This window comes from Solanum lycopersicum, chromosome 8 (assembly GCF_036512215.1).
Source record: "Solanum lycopersicum chromosome 8, SLM_r2.1".
In the NCBI taxonomy this organism is placed as follows: Eukaryota; Viridiplantae; Streptophyta; class Magnoliopsida; order Solanales; family Solanaceae; genus Solanum; species Solanum lycopersicum.
Window position 1 is genome coordinate 4040742 of NC_090807.1, and position 23632 is coordinate 4064373.

General features: G+C 34.6%; 2 protein-coding genes across 4 annotated transcripts; one reads left to right on the forward strand and one right to left on the reverse strand.

Moving 5' to 3' along the window:
* Positions 1-2440: 2440 nt before the first annotated feature.
* On the forward strand, positions 2441-14238 carry LOC101246452 (uncharacterized GPI-anchored protein At1g61900-like). Of its 3 annotated transcripts, none has more exons than XM_004244694.5 (8): positions 2441-2724; positions 4083-4222; positions 4722-5573; positions 7009-7254; positions 7360-7374; positions 11097-11240; positions 11370-11417; positions 13999-14238. In XM_004244694.5, the coding sequence occupies exons 2-8, from the start codon at positions 4189-4191 to the stop codon at positions 14064-14066; spliced, it is 1407 nt and encodes a 468-aa protein (XP_004244742.2). In that variant the 5' UTR covers positions 2441-2724; positions 4083-4188; the 3' UTR covers positions 14067-14238. The 3 variants fall into 3 exon arrangements, with proteins under 3 accessions (XP_004244742.2, XP_025888272.2, XP_025888274.2); XM_026032487.2 differs by having other exon boundaries at positions 2488-2724; positions 4619-5573; XM_026032489.2 differs by having other exon boundaries at positions 2488-2724; positions 4619-5573; positions 11100-11240.
* Positions 14239-15762: 1524 nt separating this feature from the next.
* On the reverse strand, positions 15763-21980 carry LOC101246738 (protein NLP9-like). Its single transcript, XM_004244695.5, has 5 exons — positions 20386-21980; positions 19129-19173; positions 18266-19015; positions 17812-17935; positions 15763-17587 (listed from the first exon to the last, which is right to left on the reverse strand). The coding sequence occupies exons 1-5, from the start codon at positions 21208-21210 to the stop codon at positions 16446-16448; spliced, it is 2886 nt and encodes a 961-aa protein (XP_004244743.2). The 5' UTR covers positions 21211-21980; the 3' UTR covers positions 15763-16445.
* Between the last annotated feature and the right edge of the window lie 1652 nt (positions 21981-23632).

Consider the following 23632-nt stretch of genomic DNA (forward strand, 5'->3'; position numbering starts at 1 on the left):
AGTTTTAGAGGTTGTAATTGATGAATATTGAGTTTGTTGTTGAGAATATGTGATTGTTAGAATGTTGTTGAGATATGTGCTTGTAAATTGTGAATTGTTAGGCTAAACTGGTTTTATGTAGGTTGTAGTTGTGAAGGTACGGTTGGGATGTAAGGAATACCCTTATTTTATCCCCTTAGCTTGTGTTTCGAGTTTACTTGTTGAGTACCTTGTGGTTTGGTATTCACCCTTGCTTCTACAATTTTTTTTTGTATGTTATTAGCGTGAGCCTTTGTGATATTCTCTCTTATCCTTGTCAGAGGCTTCTTGTGGAAGTTTGTGAGGTAGTTGCTTGTCATTTTGACAGACATTCTTACTCTTATTTATGATTTTTTTCTATTCTAGAACTATTGTTTGAGACTTGTATTTTTCTTTAGAATCAATTGTAATAGTTTAGAGACTTGTACACGTGACAACCAGATTTTGGGGTTATTTTTGAGTTTATTATTCTACACTCAACACAAAGTCACCTTATAGACACTCAGAATTCATTTAGCATCCCGATTACACAAATAAGATATGATACCCAATTAAATTCGACGTTCCAAAATTGAATAGAACTATCAAAAAGGGATATATCGTCTCCTTTACCCAAAAACTATAAAAGTCGCAATATACTAACTTAAGGCTAATGCCAAACAATCCTCAGAACATAAGAAAATTTAACGTGACCTCTCGTACGCCTAATTTCATTCCTTGAAACCAATTGGAAATTTGATATGACCATCAAAACTCCGAATGTTGATAAAAATCATCTCATAATCTAAAATCACTTAAACTTCCAACTCAAGGGCTCAAATTCATGAAACAACTTTGAAACAGAAAATGACAATTGTTAGACCAAATTTCATATTTCGAAATTAACAGAATTGATGAAGTTTCATTTCGAGACTCAAAACTCCGAATGTTATCGAAAATTACCTTTAACAACTTAAACCTTTTCAAAATTCAAATCTTTCAAAGATCACACCTTTTCGATCAAATTACAAAACCAACTTCGCAAACTTATCAAACATGACTTGGTGTAGTTATCGAGATGTGTAAGATAATTTTTCAAAAATAATATTTCAAATCATTACATAACTAGATGATGAACTTTTATTACAAGAATGTCATGTTGATTATTTTTAGAGATAGATACGAAAACTAAACTAAAAGAAAATAACTTTAGTGAAAGTGTTTTGGATGAACCATATGATGAGACTATTTAAGAATTTGAGATGAATATGTATGACAAATGCCCTACTTGCTTGATACTTCATATATAATTTTGTACTCGTTTGAGAATGAACATTTGTTTATGTTAGGAAGAATATGACAACCCTCTCCCTCATTATTAATAACATTTTTATTTTTACAAGATAAGAATAAGACGGCATACAATCCACCATTTTTATAACCCATTTATAGGACTATATTTAGTATGATGTTATTGTGTTTTTAGAATTTAATGATACTTCGATTTTTTGACATACATAGCTGATATTTTCCACTGTTTCCATCAATTTTAAAGAATATTAGATCATCTCCAACCTACCTCTATTTTACTCTCTATTATCAGTTTATAAAGTTATTGAAGAATTATTATTCATACTCACTATTTCACTATTTGATTATTTTGTTATTATTTATATTATATAATATTTGTTAATATATTATAAATCATATAAGACCATTAATTAAATTTCTAAATTATTTTTAAATGTAATATAACATTTAAAAGAATATATTATTTAATTTATACTACTTTCATCTTAATAATATTTCATTTTTTTTGTCATTTTAAAGATATAAATTAAAGTAATTATTATTTTTACTACAAAGAGTGAACAAAATTTAAAAGATAAGATGAAAATTTAATTTGAAAATATTTACACAACATAATTATTTAGGACATAAATACTCATTTTTCACTTTTTAATCCATTAATAGAACATTTATGTTAGCAACGTAATAATCTTAAAAATTGAGTATTTCTATAATGTTTATCAAATTGTATTTCATTACTAATTTCACCTTTATTTCAATTGCTTTTTAACATGTATAATATCTAATATTTATTTATAATATATATCATTTAAATAAAATGTAAATCTACCTCAAATAAAGAATTTAAAAAGAATAAAATTTTTATATTATAAGAAAATTGTATAAGTTGATTATTTGAAAAAAATAATAATTTATATTTATGAAATAATAAAATATAAACAAAGAGAAGAAAATTTATTTTTAAAGAGTAAAATAAAGAAGTTTATTGGAAAAAAAATCATAATTGTTAAATATTTATGGAAGACTTAAAAAAGTTAAAAACAAATTTAAAGGACCAAAACTATTCAATGCATAGTTAAGGAGCTATTTTGTATGTACCTCAAACATAAGGTACCATTTTTGTCATTTTCTCAAAAAATGGAGTAATCAAAGTCGGTCAGTCGGTCAGGCGTGTAGACTAGAAACCGTTTGGCTTCATCTAAAAAAAAAAAGAAAAAAGGAAAGTTAACTTTACCTACTACTACTCTTCTTCTTCTTCCTTTGCCTCTGGTTCTAGGGTTTTTTATTGGGCAAATCCATTTACTTGAACAATTTTATTGATTTATTGAGTCTTTTAGGTTTAGATTTTGGAAGCAAACATTGTTTAATGACAAATCATGGGGAGGATTTCTGGTCTTTATTGAATTTTAACTTCAGGTATTCCATTATTCATGCTTATCTTCATGTTTATCTAAATGTAATTGTGCATTTAAGTCTGTAGTTTTTGTTTCTAAGCTTTTAGTAGTTCCGGATCTTACGGGTTTTGAGCTGCATTTTGCTTTTTGCTGCTTATTTAGTTATTGAGTTAGAAGAACTCAATTTTTGTTTAAACAAATATTAGATAAAGGCCCACAATTTTACTATGTCGGTTTAAGTTCTGTACACACTTGAGTTCCTTGTAAGAATAATTAAAGAGTGAGTAGGTCGTAGCTGGTATTTATGTGGCTTGACGTATACAAATTATCTATATTGTCAGTGTTCAATTAATATATCAAGTAAAAATGTGTTTTTTAAAAATTAATTTTCTCCTGTTAATGCCTAGTTTCTTTCTTTTTGGGTGTAGGTAGTTTTAATTTTCCTCCTTGTTTCTTTTATGGTGATGACCCTTTTTTTTGTGTGTGAGGAAAATGTTAGTTGGAATAAAGGAGGAAGGCAAGATTGGGTTGATTTACGTGTTGCTTGGATATTTATAGTATGTTTGAGTGAAGTAGAAGAGAGATTTTCTACTTTTTGTTGTCACAGAGAAAACATAGAAATTTGAGGTGAAAAAGCTTCTTTCTTGTCCATTAGTAAGTTAATGACCTAACATCTTGATTATGGGATGTCAAATCACGAGCGAATAAACTAGACACCTCTGTCATCCATGAACGGACTAGGATAAGTTCTGTTAAGATGGAAAGCTAGGGTGGAGGGAAAGAGTTGTTGAACTTTTCTAGGTCCGATTGTCACCTTTATGTGTATATGTTCTGCGACGAAGTTTCAGTTTTGTGGTAGAAATTTCAGCTTATACATAGTCGAGGGAAATGAGTGAACCTAATGTTCCACTTCTTATACAAATTGGTAAATCATTATGCAGTTACAGTGAAAGCTATGTTTAGACATTTGAAAACATTCAACCTTCTTTTTTCTGATAGCATCTAGAGCGTGCAATTTATGACAGAGTGATGAGATTCTACATTTATTTAGTTGTGTGAAGTTCCTGCACTTATTTTGCTACCTTATTAGTTTACTCATAGTAAGGTTGCTTTTTCATGATATGGAGAGACATCTAAGACGGTAAGACCGTTGGCTTGTTTATGTTTCTAGAAAGAGAAAATGATGCATTTGGAACTTCCTTCTTAACAGATGAAGAATGTTATGCTCTTATTAGATTGTTATACCTCTTTCTTTTACAAATAAGAGCATAACATTCATAATGTTTATGAGACAGATCCAATCACTGTATCTAAGGCAATTTCGAATTTTATTGTGTTTCCTTAATCTCTTAATTAACCCAGTGATTGAATCTGTCTCAGGTACAGGTACGTCATAATGTTTAAGTGACCAGCTCAACTGCTGTAGCATCAACAGCTTTAAGGTACCGATTGTGTGTCTCCATGTTGCCAGAGGGTTAGTGGACGGATGGCTTATGCAAAGACCGCCACTCGTCTCAAAGGTATAGTACTGGACTTATATGCTAGACTTTAATTTGTTAGAGATCTGTGAAGAAAATTTGGACTTCCCTATGTGGCATCTGTTATAAATGTCTCATATTTTTGTGGTTTTCTCTTGTCCCCTAAAGAATGACATCCAAACTATTTTTACTAATTCTAGCAGACATAATGTTGAGAAGGTTGTATAGATTTTTGGTTGCATATCCTCATTTCTTCCAGCTCCAGGTAGTGGCATTATGATGTACTTTTCTAAATGAAGATGAGCAAGCTGCCGTGTAGTTATTGATTTTGCCTTGTGGTTTCTTTGTTTCACCGACATATCTTTATAATGCTGAATATTTTGTCAAAAGTTATAGCTAATATTTACATAAATTAATTCCATGAATTACCACTTCCAGATGCGACATGATATTCTCAACTCCTGCTTATGCCTGTGCATGCGTATCATATCCAGCCCTTTGCTACTCTATACACTGAATGAGGACTTGCATCTGATTGCAGGTTCATTTATCCATCAACTGGTAGTAATTGCTATCTGTTTGACTAGCTATCAGAATGTAGTGGCTCTACATGTGCCACATAAGACAACTCAAACTTCTTCCACGTCTGAACTAGCTACCCCTCCCAGAAGTGGAATCTTTGAACCAATTGAGATACCACCTGCTGTCATCCCTCATTATCCTTTCCCCGGGAAATCATTGCCGCCAATGTACCCTTCCTTTCCGAAGACATATGACCCTGTCTTGACTGGAAGATGCCCTGTAAATTTTTCTGTCATTTCAAGCATCACAGAAAAAACAGCATCTGATTGTACTCGATCTTTGTCAACGATAGTTGGAAATGTAATATGCTGTCCACAGTTCAATAGCTTACTCCACATATTCCAGGGATTTTACAGCAACCGTTCTGATACTTTAGTTTTACAAAGTGCAGTAGCTGATGATTGTTTTAGAGATATCATCAGTATATTAACTAGTAAAGGAGCAAACAGCTCCATTGCTGGTCTGTGCTCTGTGAAGTCGTCAAATCTAACTGGTGGGTCTTGCCCTGTGAAGGACATTGGTACTTTCGAAAAAATTGTGAATACAAGCAAGTTGTTGGAGTCTTGTAGCACAGTCGATTCTCTTAAAGAATGTTGTAGGCCTGTTTGCCAGCCTGCAATTTCGGAGGCTGCTCTTCTGATTTCAGGGATCAAGACGGCTCTTGGTGGTAAGAACATAGTTGGAGTACCAAATGAAATTGATACACTTAGCGACTGTAAAGGAGTGGTCTACTCATGGATTGCAAGAAAACTACAATTTGATGATGCCAATTCTGCATTCCGGTTATTGTCTTCCTGCAAAGTTAATAAAGGTTAGTTTTTGTCACATCTATCCCTGAATGTGTTTGTGAGGTTTTTATTATTCTCAAAGAACTTGTGTTTCTTGTTTTTTACTATGCGACTCGATATTGGAATTCCTGAAAATTATTGTGGTGAAACCGATACTAATCTCATTTATGTTTTTGTCAATGCTGTGTTGCTTTTTTTTTTTTTTTTTGGGTGGTGGTGGTGGTGGATTTGATTTTGGCCAACTCTAACGGATGCTGACATATAGAATTTTTTTTAATTGTCGAAGGGGTTAAGAGTAGCTGCCCATGACCAGTAATTGTTAATGGAGCAAGTTTGCCTCAGGTATCTTGGATGTCCCTTGCAATACATCCAACTTCTACCCAACTCTTTATGCAAGGGACATGCAAAATACATACTTGAGGCGAGGATTTATGTAGCACTTGTTCCTTTATCGGTTGTTGAATCTTGGTTTGCCTGCATGTTGGCTTGCTGGTTTCTTTGATGCGAATTCTTCTAGTCTCTCCTTGGTCGTGATCTTCTCTCTTCATCCTTTCCGGTAGCCTTGATTTTTTATTGGAGAGCACCTTATCTTCATCTTCTATAGAAAGATTTGATGATGACTTCTCCAACTATTCTTCATTTGCCAACAAGTTTTCCAATTAAGATAAGGTTGGTTCTGTGATCCACCTGTGTGTGGCTACCACTATGCCTTAATACTTAATCCTCAAACCATGGACAAATTACTTTATCCTTGTGTGTATGATCGCGATTTCTGGATCTAATATTGATATTTCATCACATACCGATTTAACCGTTGAAAAGTATTAACTTATTTTCATGTTCTGTTGCAAGATTAATGGAAACTCATTCTGAAGTCTTGTTATCTCACATCATTTTTCTTTGTCAAAATCATCGCCAATGTGTCCCAAGCTTATTTGGGTGTCTTGGTGTTTCTAATCCATTGTAAGAACTCATATTCAACTGTTCCAATAGAGCATACATAGCCTTTTCAGCTTTGTCTTTCCACATTTTTGCTGCGTCAACATCAGTTGGTGATGTAGTGTTTGAGCTACCAACAGTATCCCATAATTCTTGGCAACTAATAGGAAAGCAGTGCAGAAATGTACACGAGGCATATATGCCAAATGAGAAGGATAATCAGTTAGCGACATTATCCCTGTTTATGTAGTGTGTTGACTTGGACATTTTTGTAATGCTAGTTGTACCTGTGTGCAATACCTTCTACAACAACAACAATAACAGTGTATTGACTTGGACATTTTTTAAAAGCTAGTTGTACCTGTGTAGAATACCTTCTACAACAACAACAATAACAAACATGCCCTAGAGCAGAACAAGTTAGGGTCGGCTTACGCCAGTGGTGTTTTACCATACCTTCTAGCATAAATCAGCTGTGGTTATGGGCATATCTTTAAGCAGTTCTCATCTGGGTTGCAGTGTGTCCCCTGGAATTCAAGCAGCCATTAGAAGTGGTCAATGCGTGCAGAAATTTAGCCGCTCCAAGCCCTTCGTGTTGTAGCTCATTAAATGCCTATATTTCTGGGATACAGAAGCAGATGTTGATTACAAATCGACAAGCAATTATATGTGCTGCGGCATTTGGTTTTATGTTACAGAAGGCCGGGGTCATGACGAATGTTTACGAGCTTTGTGATGTTGACCTGAAAGACTTCAGTCTCCAGGGTGATTGTTCATTTTTTACATTTTTTTTTCAATCTCTTGTTGATTTCTGTTATTTTATCTGATGTTTACTTTCTTTGTGATTGACATCTGTTTGCAATGGAGCAGCATACGGGCAAGAAGGTACTGATTCTCCTTGTCATTTTGTAGTTTTTTGGTTCTCTGATTAGTGGTCAAGAAATACTGATCTGTTTTCCCCCCTTTAGCATAAAATATTCAATTTATAAATTTCCATGCGTAGATATTTGGAAAATAAGTTGTTATGATCCCCAAAAACTCTGAACTGTGTTACAACCAAACATAGTTCCCAAAGAACTTAGAACTTTTAAATTTGAATTGAGAATTGTAGTTTTTGTTACTGTTGCAGGACTCCCCTTTTCCATCTGCCATAATGTTATAAATAAATTTTTTATTCTCCCACTATAGTTATTACCTCTTCCAACAGCCCTGTAACAGTTTCTTTTACATATTAGAATACAGTTAGTTTCGTCGGACTGTAAGTTGATATGAGTTTCTTTTCCCAGTTTCTCTTTAAACTGAATGTGTACTTCCACACCTTTAGTGATGAGAATATGAGTAATTGCTCAACTGTATCGTATAAGTATCACAGGAGTTTAGAATGGGTTCCCTACAAGTACCTTAGTGATCATCACAAGCAGGGGTGAGTCCGGGATATCAAGATGATGGGTGTACCATTACTGAGAGGTGGATTAAATTATATTTGACGTGTTTAGCCTTGAATCCGTAGCACTTCCGTAATTATATTATAATTTTCTTGTTGCAAATTTAGTGATTTTTAACATAAATACCTGTACCGTATGTCCAAAATGTTGAGATTAGTTGAACCCGTTATGATACTCCACTTTTACAGTAAAATACTAAAATGTAGACACTTGGCTTCATTATATAAGATTTAGCTGTTGGGACATTCTGAAGGAAGACCTAATGCAGACTATCCTCAACTTCGACCGGAGGAGCTTCCTTGAGAAATCTTTCAATGCTACTCTTATAGCTTCGATCCGAAAGAAGCCTGGAACAATAGAAGAAAAGGATTTCAGACCAATCAGTATAATTGGAGGGGTTTACAAGATCATCTCCAAGCTGATCACTGAAAGATTGAAAACAGTTATAGGAAGGCTGGGTGATGGACATCAAATAACATTCTTGAGAGGGAGGCAAATCACGAATGCTGTTCTGTTGGCAAATGAATTGGTAGATTCTAGGGGGGAACAGAATAAACCAGGCATCCTATGCAAGTTAAGACATTGAGAAACTTATGATCATGTCAATTGGAATTTCTTACTAAAAATTCTGAATGACATGGACTTTGGAGAAAAATGGATCTGCTGGATACGATTTTGCATTTCTAAAGTGTAAGATTCTCACTCATCGTAATTCGTAAATGGAGAACCTGATGGATTTTTTCAATCGTAGAGGTCTGAGACAAGGTATTTTATGTCACTTTTTTGTTACTTCCGACTATGGAGGGCATGAACCTCATGTTTAGAACAACAAAGTAAATGGGTGTGTGAAAGGATTTAGTGCTCAGACAGGGAGGGGTGATGATCTAGAAATTGCACACCTTTTTTATGCTGCTGATACCTTTTTTTTTGTTAGGCAGTAGTGGAACAAATCACACACATAAGAGTATTCCTTGCAATTATTTAGGGCATTTCACGACTTCATGTCAACTGGTCAAAAACTTTCCTCTCTCCAATTGATCTGGTAAATATTTTACAAAGTCTAGCTCAGAAGTTGGGATGTCAGGTAGCTTCTTTGTAGCTACTTTTGCCTGCAAATTACCTGGGCATGCCTGGGAGCCAAAAAAAAAAAAAAGGAATTGGCCATTTGAGATACTCACGCTGGCAAGGAAACAAAGAACAAAGAAGCTACAATCTGGTGTGATTGGAGATACTCACTCTGAACATAAATCAACCTTGGATTGAGAAACCTAAACAAGATACTACAAAAATGGTTCTGGAGATTCTGCATTGAAGAGGGATCCCTATGGAGAAGGGTCATAACATGGGAAATATGGCTTGCTTAGGCAATGGACTACTGAGGAGGTGATGGGGTCCATGGAAAGACCATCAGAAGGTTGTGGCCAAATTTGCAACAATATCTATATCAGTGTGGGTGATGGTCTAAAAATAGATTTTTGGAGTGAAATTTGGAGAGGGAATGATAGTCTGAGGAGCTTATTCCCGCACTTCCATATTTGAGCCTTCAAAGATTTGGTACTGTTACCCAAGTATGGAGCCAACAAAGGTGGAACTTAGTGTTCAAAAAGGCTGTGAGTGACTGGGAAATTGAGATTTTGCCAGGTTAGTGGAGGTGCTAAATACCTCACCAGGTATATCTCAAAGGATAAACCAATTTGGAGGCTGCATAGCAGAGGAGTATTCACAGTTAATCTTGCTATTGGAGGATGAATGTCAATAAATCATTGTCAGATAATTGGCCTTGTAAGCTAGTGTGGCAGACAAGACTCCCGTTAAAAGTATACATGTCTTGCTTGGCTAGTGATACGAAAAATTTGCCTAACCCATGAGGCATTTAACATATGCAATTCTGTCCAAGATGCTATATGTGTGAGCAGAAAACAGAGGTAAATAACCAACCATATGTTCTCCACTGTAAAGCAGCCTCAAATTTGTGGATTCTGTTTTTGTTTATATCAGAGGTTTGCTAGGTGATGCCAAAGAAAACCAGGGAGCTCCTTAGCAGCTGGACAGGAATTGGTGACATAGGCAAAAAAGGCTGGAGGAAGACTATACCAGCCTGTATATGATGAACTCTATCCAAAGAAAGGAATGCTAGATGTTTTAAAGGACAAAAAGAAAGTTTTTAGAAGATTAAAAAAGGAAATGCTCAAGCCTTTTGTTTTTTTTTGGGTGTAAACAAGAATGGTAGGGTAAATCGTAGGGAGAGTTGATCTTATAGGGAACTTGTAATTCTATATCTTTTGAGGGTGTGCACATCAACCTTGTGGGATGAAGTTTCCAATTCATCATCTCTTTGATGATGAAATTTTTGTGAGTACAAAGTTACCCTTGTCTCAAAAAAAATTATATAAGACTTTACTGTCAAAGGAGAATAGGGATTTCAATTTGTCAGATGTGGGGATTTTGAAAGAATAAATCAAATAAAGGAAGGAAGGTAAAGAAAGGTTCTTGATTAACACGCAAGAGGGGTCACTTGACATGCCCTCAAACATGGAGATTTGAATCCCAGATCAATTCCAGAAAGAGAAAGGAAAAGATAACAAGATAATTGTGAGATTTGAACCCCTACTTCACTTGTTGAGCGGCACCCAATAATCATTGCATCATAAAACTCTTTGAGCATGGGTGCCCCCGTATATTTTGAAGTAGTTTTAAAGAATATAGCTTTGCTATACATACTATAGGTAGAGGAGCAATGGTTCCATGCGTGCTCATGCTTCTCCACACAGATATACCCCCGATCAATGCTCCCTGATTCACCTTATAAATCAGTCATCTACTTGCTCGTCGATAAGTATGTTGAGTTATTCGGTTAATCCTACTTCAGTCTTCCATAATATGTATACATGCTGTTCTACTCATGAAAAGTGGTCACTTGGAGGTTATCCTCTAGGTTAGGGATAACTGGAACGTTATGCGTACAGCTGTAGCTGTTAGTGAGCAAACTGAAGTTCATCACTGTATTTGGCTGCAAAACTGAATTCAACTGCATGTTACAATACTAGTATGTTGTCAATGCTGCTTTTCTCCTGTTACAGTTGTATACTAGTATTTGGTGTGGAACGCGTTTTAGGTTTTCTTGGCTTAGGTTGTACTGATTAAGTTATTCAAATTTATTAGAAGGGTGCTTGCTTCGAAGTTATCCAGCAGATCTGGTGTATGACAACTCAACAGGTTTCAGCTTTACTTGCGACTTAAATGACAATATTGCTGCTCCATGGCCTTCATCATCGGCAGCCACATCCTTGACTCTTTGTGCTCCTGGTAATTTGACTGAACTTATATTTATTCTGATTCTGTCAAAATAGAGCTACTTTTGATATATAGAACTGTTATAAATTGTCTTTTGTTTTCATTAACCAAGTGCCTTGATGAATTCGCTTTAATTTGCAGAGATGTCTTTGCCAGCTCTACCAACATCAGAAATATTGGGAAATTATAGTGAGTATCTTTCATTTCCAACCTGTTTGCTTATTACTGTGATGCTATTTACTTGCGAAGGTCATCCTAGTAGGTAGTATTGTCTGCTTTCCTGCTCAAGCTAAAATTGCAGTTATCATCAGGGGTAGGCTTTATTTCCGAACTTTGGTTTCAATAATTGCGTAATTGTCAATTGAAAGTTTATACCAAATACCAAACTCCCAAAGTTCGGTTTGGTGCGTAAATCCGGATACGGTAATTCAGGAGTTACCTTAACTAGACAGGATTCTATATTTTTTTGAACTCTTCTTTGTTTGCTTTTAATTAATTGTGTACTGCAAATAGACACCAAATATCTTTGATAACCATTGGGAAACACTTTCCATGTCATGCTCTGCTTGTTTTTATGTCAATCAAAGATAATCATACAAGTCAAAAACATGAATATAAAGAAAAAAATCAACTACTATTGATAGCTGACACCATTCATATCCTGAAAAAAAAACATATCAAACTTTTCGTCTTGGATTCTATCGGTACACATATCAAAGCTCATGTGAGATGAGAGAAATACGTAATTCCTAGTAGCAGCACTGTCTACATAATTATATTATCTGTATAGTAGTTCAATCCATTTCAAAAGGGAGGGAACTGTTTCTCTTCATATATCCACTTAAGAGTTCTCCTATTCAGGATAAAAAAGAAAGACTACTGATTTATGAGATGCATGAAACATTTCCACAAATTTCCAAGAGCTAACTACTAACAAGTTTAAAGTGGTCTGAACCAACTAATAGAGCCAGTCATTCAATTCCAAAACATACCATTGTTATTGTCTTCATCCAAATTTAGAGCCCGTAGTTTTTTAAGTAGTTTTGAAAAAGTCAAACTTTAGCAACTTTTAAATTAAAAAAAGAAGAAGGGGAGTATCTACTTTTTAACTTTTTAAAATCATTTAAAACATAATTTAAGTTATTTTTCTAGCTTTGCCAAACACTCCAAAAGCTAGAAATGACTTAAAAGTAGGTTTGACCAACTTTTAAACCAATCAAAATTGGCTCTTAGTCTTAAATAAGAAATTGTGTTTACAAGACACCAAGAATAATATTAGAAGTTCAAAACAACCGATCAAGTAGGTAGAATTCCACTTAGTAAGCATAATGACTTGAACATTCTATGTTAGTTCACAACATTTATTAAATTTTCTAAGCCTTGCAAGAGTTAGTCTAATATACTTTACGATTTCTCTTTACACGCTTGATAGATACACCAACTTCTTTCATGCCATCTTGCATAATATAAAGAGAATTTATGGGATTACCATCTTCTAAGCCTTGCAAGAGTTGGTCTCATATACTTTACCATTTCTTGTTACACGTTTGATAGATACACCAACTTCTTTCATGTCATCTTGCTTAAATTAAGAGGATTTATGGGATTAGTTTTGACTGCACTATTTTATTATTGGAACTTTTCAGTTGGTTTATAAAGAGAAACTCATTGGAAAAGATAATCAGTTTTATAGGTTTGTTAAATAGAAATCTTTATAATTTAATTATTGAATATTCAGTAGGAACATTAATGTATAAATTACCTTCTATAGTTTTTTAAAAAATACCTTCTCTGATGGGATGGATTGTTTATCCAAATATACACCTGTATGAACCTTTGCTGAAAAACCAGGTAAAACCCCCCACATCTAATGACTAAAAAAGTAACAAAACCAAAGGAACATAGTCTAAATCGAAGATATAGCTCATAAAGGATATACACCTGTATGAACCTTTGCTGAAAAACCAGGTAAAACCCCCCACATCTAATGACTAAAAAAGTAACAAAACCAAAGGAACATAGTCTAAATCGAAGATATAGCTCATAAAGTGATCCATAACATTGTAATCCAAAATGTATTCCCTTTAGATAGACAGTACATTACTATACTTGGGGTTCGTTCGATTGGGAACTAGTTATTCGAGGATTAGTTATCCTTGGTTAGCTATCCTGGGATACTTATCCCATCACTATGATATAAATGGTGGGATAAGTTATCCCAAATATGGCAACCCAACAAGATACATAATTTTTATCCCATCACTATTCGACCCCTTAATATAAAGCATAAGCAGGGAAAGAAGCAGCAGGATAGTTTGGCAACAATCTGAAAGGGTTAAATCTAATGGTTTTGATCTTGTAGTATATACATGATAAACAGAAAGAGAGTTCCAATATATAGAGTCCTGTCCAGTTTATGTAAATCCGAAATCACCCGAAGTTTGGTATTTGTTATCTACTTCAATTAACAGACCGAACGACCACCCGTAATTGGATGACTATTGTGTCTTATCAAATGAGACAGTGAAGTAGTTTTTGTTTTACTTGTGGATATAAACCATGTACAGCTGCTTATAAAGCTGTCTTTTTTCATGAAATATTTTTGCAAACTTCTCCTACATTGTTGTTCTACCTTTTTTTCCTTTTCTTTTGGTGGAGTGGGGTGGGTGTGTGCCATATTCTATTCTTTAAAAATGTCTTGGTGTCCACGTTACTGTATTACCCCATCCAGAGGTATATATTGATGCATATATCGACGCCATGATTGCAGGCTGTCCCCGTGGTGGAGCGGATCTCCTTGTGCCCATTCTTTTGTTTTTTGTCTCTATATTGTTTTGAAGAGATTTGCCAGAAGCTGATCCAGTTTGAGTTAGAGCCCTGTAGGTACACTGAGTGACCAGATATTGTGTATATATGCTTTCGAATATCCTTCCTCGTGTATAGTTGCTGTCTGTTTGGCAAGTCAATTCATGGTTTTGCAATATTAGACTGTTCGACAGGTTGCTTGCAAGCCTTTTCTCAGTACTTCTAATACTTGTTTTGCTTTTTTCCCCCATGCTGATGCAAGAGAAGTTTTACAAGTCCTAACATTTTTTTAAAAGAGAACAAAGAAAAGCAAAAGCGCACTGCAAAACTTGGTCTCTGGCATCGACGGAAAAATTACACAAAAAAAGTAACAGAACAACAAATGAAGAGATGTGAATTGTTTTTCATCGCTAAGCGTGTCATTTCTTTGACGGTATGTTGCTGAATTTGATGATCTGCGTACGGAAATTCTAGACAATGTGGATTTGGCCACAATTAACAAGACCATATCCAATTGTGCAAGAGTTAAGGTGCAGGTAGATTTGCCGGCTAAGTGCCAAAATAACATCATGCCAAAAATGGTAAACTGCAGGTGACATAATGAAGAAAACTGTATAAGTTTTACACTGAGAGCTACAAAAAGAAGCGAAAAATGAAAACAATAAGGAATCTGCAGAAGATGAAGAGATGAATACAATGGAACAGTCTTCTAATAGAGGAGTTGGGAGGACCATACCTACCTGTGGAATCTTATGAAAGAAAAGTGTCTACTACTATGTCAAAGAAGTACAAATGGTGTACCAAATAATATTCATCAAGTCTGACAAATATCGAAACATAAAACAAGTTTTGAAGCCTCAACAACTACTGTATGACCATAGACAACAGCAAGGAGTTAGGAGAAGCAGAGAAGATGAGGAAGAAGTGATTAATCAAGAGATACAGGTGGGAACTCATATCAAGACACAAGGAAGTCAGGGGAGCTAATCATAAAAACAAGTCTCCTAATCAAAGCTTTATAGTCTTATAAAGGAATTAGCAAACTCAAACCATCTGCTTATAAGCTCTTTAATCCTTGTCCGACCAAGCAAGCACGAGAGATGCGGAGCACGAAGCTACCATCGTGACCTAGTCTGATTCAAAAGAAGGTTGAAGGGATTGGCAACAAGAAATAGGAAGGACGGAACAAGAACATAACTTTACGACTACTTTTTCATTTTAGTTCGACTTACTTGCATCTGTTAAGCATATAGCTAGGTGCTAGCGTTCTTTTGTGGATCTCCAAATTTCACTTACAATCAAGTGGTTGAACACCCCAATCCTTCTACTAATTCTTACATAAGCAATTTCAACAATCTAGAAGTTCTTACATAAGGAATTCGAACAGCCTTATAGGTGTAGATACAACAAGCTTGTATGTCAAATTCTATATTTAAAGTTGGCTACGCTTGACAAAAGCTATGCGTTCGGCGCAATGATAGTGGGTGCGTGTTCAATGAGTTTTGGGTTCAAACCCAAATATCAAGAGTATCTTTTTATTTTATTTTGATAGCCACACACCATTTATTCTTCAATACCATTAATAAAATTTTTGGATCTGCCACTGCTCTACAAATACTTCAATGAACATTTCAGATTCACTCTGATTGCATTTGTGCAGCCCTTTCATAGAACTACACCAATTAAAAAAATACAAAAGAGAACTAGGAATGGAGCAATCTTGCAGCAATTTGCAATGGAAAAAAAAATGTTTCTTTGTGGAGGTTGAAGTAGTTATGGATACATAGCAACAAATCACATTGAAACTGTTTTATGCAATATGTACTCTTTTCCCACTTTGATGTATGTTACATGTTGACTGTGGGAGATTGAGGCTTTGGACAATATCGATCTACTGGCAATGTCGTTGCCTTGGCTAGTGGGCGGGTGTTACAATGAGATAGTAAACGAGGAGGAAAAGATTCGGGGTTTACCAGTAGTGCCTTGAGAAAATGAGGACTTTGCCTTACCGAAACAACTTATGCAACTTCAACCATCATCCTTGCAACATTAGCTGCATTTTTACCATTTGAGGCACTTGCGATCTAGTGCCTTGAACTGTTGTAACCTTTTACAATCAATCTCTGACATATACTTTACACCGATAGCAGATTAAGCCTGATCCAGCAATATTGCATGTGTGAAGAAGGGCAATGCCACTTGTAAGGCTCTTTTGTCGAGTGTGAATCATGACAGAACTCAAGGAAGAAGGTCTACTCGACACAAGTTCCATGTTAATGAGAACTTTTCACCGGAATCTTTCACAAAATTTTGAATGATTTTGTTCTTCTGTGATTCTAATCCATGTATACATGAAATCCTTGAATTGCTGCCCAGACTATACCACACAAGAAGCATTTCTGTGCTGGATAACTAAGAGCCATTTGTCAAAAAGCAATTACTGCTGCCTGAGCTACCTACAGTACCTGACACATCTTGAACGAGAAATTTTACATTACGAGTTCCAAGAATGTCGAGTATTTCCAAGCACTCGTTCAAGTCTGCATCATTTACCAACATCACCCATTCCTCTTCATCATCAAGATAGTGGAGCTGGAACGTCCCTATCTGCAGTTTGAACCTCTTTGCAACCTCTTCATAGAGTTGGAAGCACCCTGCTGAAGGCTCAAATTTAAATCGGATTTTATCTTTCACGTAACTAGCTTTTACAGTAATTTGTGAGCCACCATCCTCAGCTGTTGTATGTTTTCTCTCACCAGAACTATGGGAGCTAGACGAACTTCCATTCATCGTTGAACGGGACGTATTTGACAAATCTGTCACACCTGAAGAACTCACCTTGTGATGTTCCATTACGCCATCATCACCATCCACTTCGATACTTCCTTTCATCTTCTCCTCAATATCATCAGTTTTAGCCATGGAATCTGGGCATAGGCTGATGAAATGGCAGCCAGAATTGTCCAACTTTAAGTTGCTTGTGTTCAAACCACAGCTCCTCCATCCTCCTTTTGTATGGAAAGAATCCAGTGACACATTTCCAGAACTGGTGCGTGGCATTGTGTCTGGATTCGCAGGCAAGGATGACCTTCTATCTAATGCAGCCAATTTGGAGCCATGACAAACTCCAGACAACAAACTATTTGGTTTATCCCCAACCCTGAAAGAGCTAGGACCGAAATGACTCGACTCTGGTAGTTGGTTTCCATCCACATTCAAGTCCTCTTCCATTTTCACCAGAGAGTCGTGGTTGTCAATGCATGAAGTTTGGAGCGCAGACACAGCATCTTGGAAAAGGAATTCAGAACTTTTGATTGAGACATCTTTGCAGGGAGATAGCATACTTTTCTGAGAGTCAAAATCTTGAAGGATAGAGGTTGCTGCAACTATACCTCCAGTAACTGTATCAAACTTCAATCCTCCTTCTATCCCTTGGACTGATTGAAGCACTGTCCGTATCTTTACTAAAGAACGATTCACTTTACTTATCTTCCGGGATGGCCATCTTGAGATCCCATATTGCCGACATATCCTTTTCAATGTAGTTGGACACACTACAAAAACACATAACAAACAAATGTTATAACCATCTTTTACAAGATCATATAATTTTGTGCTTTCAACTTCAAACAGTTCTATATGTACTACTCTTTTTATATCGTAAAGTGTCTGCACCGTTTGGTAATGTCACTTTCCTTTAAAGAAATATCACTGAAGAACAGAAAAAAAAAACATCAATTTAAATTTCAAGACACTTGACGAGGGTTTATATTCTTACCACCAATGCTTTGTGCAGCATTCTTGAGGCTTCCAGAGAAGTACTGCTGAAGAACACTCAAGCTGACATGTTTCTCTGCTGCGCTTCTTTTTTTCTCTGTCCGTTTTCTTAATACACTCGGTGTCTACAATATGAAACACAATATCTTCAGTATTGACAAACAAAAGGGATGAAATAGGACTTTAAAAACACATAGAAGGAATATAATTTGTCTAGGAGCACATAAACTAAGAGTTGTTGAAACACAATTATCGAGAGCGCAAGACAATTGTTCAAGAACATGTAAAAAGGGAGAAAGGAAACAAGATACTCGAGCACAGTGTAAACATAGAACAGTTAAGTATGCTATTGTTGACCACTTTAAACATTGTAAAACCAAGATTACGTGCTCCGCTAAAATAAACAAGGGGAACATAGACTAGATAACAGAAGGAAGACAAGTTGAGTGATAGACCTGTTTGTGAGAAATATTAGCTTCTATTCCAGCTCTCTCTGAATCACATACATCTATAGGAGCTTTACTCAAATCTAAAGTGCTGTTTAATAATGATTGCTGAGAACTCTTCCTTGACAAGTCAATTGGCGGTGGACTCAGAACAGATTCACTCTGTAGCCCACACTTCTCACCCCCTTCTCCAATTAATTCTGCATCTGATAGTGTTCTCAGACTTCTGCAAATTCTCTGCATGGTGCGTGAGAGGTTATTTAAGAGAAGCTGTTGTTCGGTGCTTCCCTCCATATCGACAGGAAGAAAGAACTCTAATACATAATCATCATCACCGGTGAGTATACTACGTAATCTGATAGCTACTGCAGCATTAAGACCAAACTTCCGTGCATGATGAACAAGCGGATACTCATTTATATGGTACTCTTTCACATCAGGGTAGAAGAAAGGGTGGTTGGATTGGAGGGATTTCCCAACAATACCTTGCCCTTCTTCAAGATCATGTCCCATACATGCATGAAGAAATCCTTGCATCTCCTTGTCACTCACATAACAAGCTGTATTCTCAACACATAATACACTTTTTTCATCTAAGCTTGCAATGCTTTCTCTAGCATGCGCTCTTATTTCATCGCCACCTCCTCCGCGACTACGGGGAATCCATGTCAAAGCAAGAGGCAGTCTATGAGCATGGCAAACTGCTCGCAGAACATCTTTTACCTCAGCTAAAGCAGCTCTTTGATTCTTGGAGAGACTCTGCAAGGAAGCAATAAGACAAGGGGATATTAGAAGGGAATACTATATCAAGACAATCAAATGGCTAGAAATAATGCATAGATAACTGATAAGATTAAGATATTGAGTATTACCTGCGAAGAAAACTGAGTAGGTGTTGTGCTCCGTAAGTTTACTGCCTGCAACATAAACCATCTATTCTTGAGGATAAATTAAAGCAGATCAAGAGATTCTCAAGAGGACAAACCACAAACAACACAAGGAAGAAAAAAAAGAAAAGAAAAGGAAAGAGCACACGACAACATTCCGTTACTTCATGCTTCCATTAGATTCAGACAACCATAAAGTCGAGCCCTCTATATGCACTGACAACCAACCTATATAACCTCCCATGACACTAGCATAACTTTTCAACCAGCCCAGCTAACATACAAAGATCTACATTTGATCAGACAAAAATGTTGATGCACTAGAATAAAAAGGAATAGAATAGCATATTTTATCATAAGAACATGTTTCCTTTGATGACCGTGGTGTCCGGGCCAGCTTGTGCGCACCTCGACCAATACCACGGGATACCTGCCACCCCCCACCCAACAGGTACCAAATAACTCTGCCCACCGGACAAATGTGAAGAATCACTTAGTGTTATTTGTCTCCGTTGAGTTTTGAACCTGAGACCTCAAGGTTCTCAACCACTTCATTGACCACTAGGCCACACCCTTGGATGCCCTCTCTTGGTTTCTTTTTCTTGTTAAAAAGTTCTGTTGCCACAGGTAAGGTAACAATTGGGAGGACAAAAGTGGATGTGTCACTATCTGTCTTTGACATCTACATGCCCAAACAAAAACATAATACTGAAGGAAGAAAACTAACAAAGCATTTTCCCTTCTGACAGGAAAGAACTTAATCACTGTACATCACAAGCATCACCAAAAAAAAAATAGAAAAAAGTGAAAAGTTACAATATGATGTTAAGTCAAATACTACATGGAAAAACACATCTAAAACAATCAATTGATGCAAAATTACGTTTTCTGCTCTCGCAAAATATTAGATACCGAATCAAAGACAGTTAACGCAATATTGTGATCTAGAGTTCATCCATTGATATGTATTTACAACCAAAACACCCGATAAAAAGTAAAACCAAAAAAGAAGAGAAAAAAAAAGAGCAAATGCCTAGTAGTTAGAAGTAATACTTGAAGCAAAGACTATTAGCCTGTTCATCAAGATTTCAAACAGGTTCCAAAAAATATTCTGAGGCAGATATTATGATTTCTTTAGTCATCTATTTCTATCCTCAAATACACTGAGTATTATTTCTCAGTGGTAAAGGTACATATGCAACAAAAGGAGAATAAAGGAATTAATAGAATAAAAGCAGAAACCTGCAGAGCCTGGCAAACATGACTTGTTTCCAAATCAAAATTTGGCCTCTCCTTCACAGTAACTAATTCTAATACTGCACAACACAGTGTATCGTATTCCTCATCCTCTAGAATCGGTAAAGCAATCGATCCACGGACTTCATGGTCAACTGCATATTGTACGCGTAAATACTCAGCCTCCTTATAGTACATAACATTTGATGTCCACTCCGGTATTCTTGAAGTAAAAACTCTACCAGGAAGACCAGGACATGATCCTGGTTTCATTTCCAAATCAAAAGTAAATTTCCTTGACACCTCTCGATATCCAGATAACACCTGATCTAGTAGAAATGGTTGTTCATAGGTGCTTAAAATGTACTGATCACCACTCTTCATCGGAACCCAAACCTGAGCCAAGATTCCCTCACCAGATGATTTTTTAAACAATTCTAATGCCTTGAGCATTCTCTCAGCAAGTGATTGACAAGGTGATTTTGGAATTACACATTTCTCAACAATATGAGTAACATAATTCTGTTTGCTCGAATTCTTCCCCATGCCTGTTTCAACAACCAAATCAGCCTCTTCACTAGACTCTACAAAACAAAACTGGTCATCATTCTGCTGAAACATCAAATTTACCCCTTCACATGGAAAAGTTTCAGTATTCTGTTCTTCAAATGGTGCATAATCAATAGACATTGGATTAATAGGCGAAAATGTTGGATACGAAGCAAAAATTTGCTCTATCCCAGCACATGTATCAAGATTCATAATCTCCATAACATTGTCATCTATATATGAACATCTTGGAGATGCCCAAAAACCAATACCATTTTCCATTGTCAATACAACTAACAAAAAATCAACTGATACTTTATTGCAACAATATGTCAAAACAACCCCAAATACTCCTCAGGACAAGTTCAATCTCCCTACAGTTTTACATATTCCAAGAATCCAACATCGTAGTATCAAATCTCAGTGAATCGTGGCAGTAAGACCATTCATACTACAAATTACCCCTCCATGGAAATTGTACTTACACATCAAGATTACTTAGCAAAAATACTACAAAGGTGTAAACTTTATATCTCAAGGACCAAAAGAACCAATTTTTAAGCACCAGATTCAAGAACTTCACAGAATCCAAAACACCCTAAACTAAAACAAAAAAAGAAAGCTTTTTCAAGCTGTCACACCTAAATTTCAAGTAATTGTAACAATTAACAAAACCCCATTTCACATAAAGAAAGAAACCATTAATACAAATCAATTAACAGATTCAAATCAAGATTTGTAGCTATTAAAAGTGGCTAAGAAAGGAAAATCAATAGGGGAAAAAGGGTGGATACTAAAACTAGTATACAGAGGTTTTAGATATTTTGTAAGGTGAAGGAAAGTTCCCAATGAACAAAATTGATTTGAACTCTTTTCTGTGTGTTTGACAAAATATAAACTGCCTGTGCCTTAAAGAACTTGTTACAGCTTTGTCCGGAGGCTGTTACATATTTGTATGTCACAAACGAGTATCGCGGTAGATTGATAAGTATTTTTTTTACTTAAAAGATTTTGAATTTTGATTAAATTTAATCGGATGATATCAGACATAGGTGAGAAATAAAAAAATGTATATTGTATTATATTTTCGAAATTTATTATTACATAATAACAAATATTTTGTCCGTTATTTTACCCTTTTTGTTATGGTTCTATCTTCATACTTCTCGTTTAGATTTATTTGTTTGACGTGTGATATTTATATAAGTATAAAAAAATAAATAAATTTATCTAAATATGAAATTTATCAAACTAAAAATACAGTAGGATATAATATTATTGGATATATTAGGAAACAATTTGATGATTTTGCTTTTTTATTTATTTCAAATAGTTTTTTTTTTCATAACTAAGAAGAATTACTTTTTTTAATCCCAAAAATGATTTTGTTTTAATATATGAAAATATGCATTATTAAATAATCATTTAGAAAAATATTAAATTACTTTTTATTTAAAGGATTGGATAATTTTGTTGAATAATGCATTCACATTAAATATATCATTTTTTTTGAAACAGAGATTTATAACGTAACGGCGGATAGCAAGGAGGAAATATAAAAAAAAAAATGTTTAGATCTTTAATAAAGTATAACATCTGTCTCTTGAACTATACTTTTAATATTATATTTTTATTATTTTATTTTATATTAATAAATGCTCTCACGTCATCAACTTGAATCTTTATAAAATGATTTGAATATTCCATTGGTTATATGTGACTTGAAATTTTTAATCTTTAAATTTTGTTACGATGACTTGTGTGATCATAAAAGCAGGTTAATAAAATTTAGAGAAAAAAAATGATTATTAATATTTCATATATTTTTTTGATAAAAGAATTTCTAAGAATAGTATGCGATCTTTTTTTAATGACTAATTAAAGTAAACAACTAAATTAAATATTTATCTTTAATATAAAAATCAACTAAAATAAAAAAATATTAAATGGATTATATAAAACAATAATGATTAAAGTTTAAATTTCAAATATTATTAATAAAATTTGAAGAACGTTATTTACGCTAATTTTACCTCTTTCTTTCTAACTTTTTCTTTTTTTAATTTATCGTTCAATATCTATATTAAAATTTGATTAACAGTATAAAAGCCACGTATTTTGGCCAACATGATAAGAATTTTAGAAGATACTCAGAATCCTCAATCCATGTGAGGCATTAGATTCCAAACTCATTTGATTGTGACAATATATATATATATCTTATACTAAGAAAAAATAATTAGAATCTGTCCCATTAATAATAATTATTTTAATTATTTTCTATTCGACATCTAATATTCATATTAGTATTTTATTATTTTAAATTTATGTTATATAAAATTTACGAGAAAATATTTTTCATCAAAAATTTAGAACTCAAATATGATATCTCTGTTATTGATGGTCCTTTAATGATAAATTAGTTGTACTATAATATCAAAGATTTTTTTTATTTTATCGATCGACGTTAAATTTATAAGATTTCTAATATAGTAAAATGGATGTATAGAGTAAAAAAAATTGCATAATATAAGTATGTATATAATTACATAAATTTTGTACCATAAACTAGGACTGAAATTCAGTTTAAATTTATAAATTATAAATATATTTATAATATATGAAATTATAGGATAATTTTTAAAAATTCTCAAATAACAAAATTTAGCACAAATATTAGTTAACGTCACTTTGCTGGGATTCT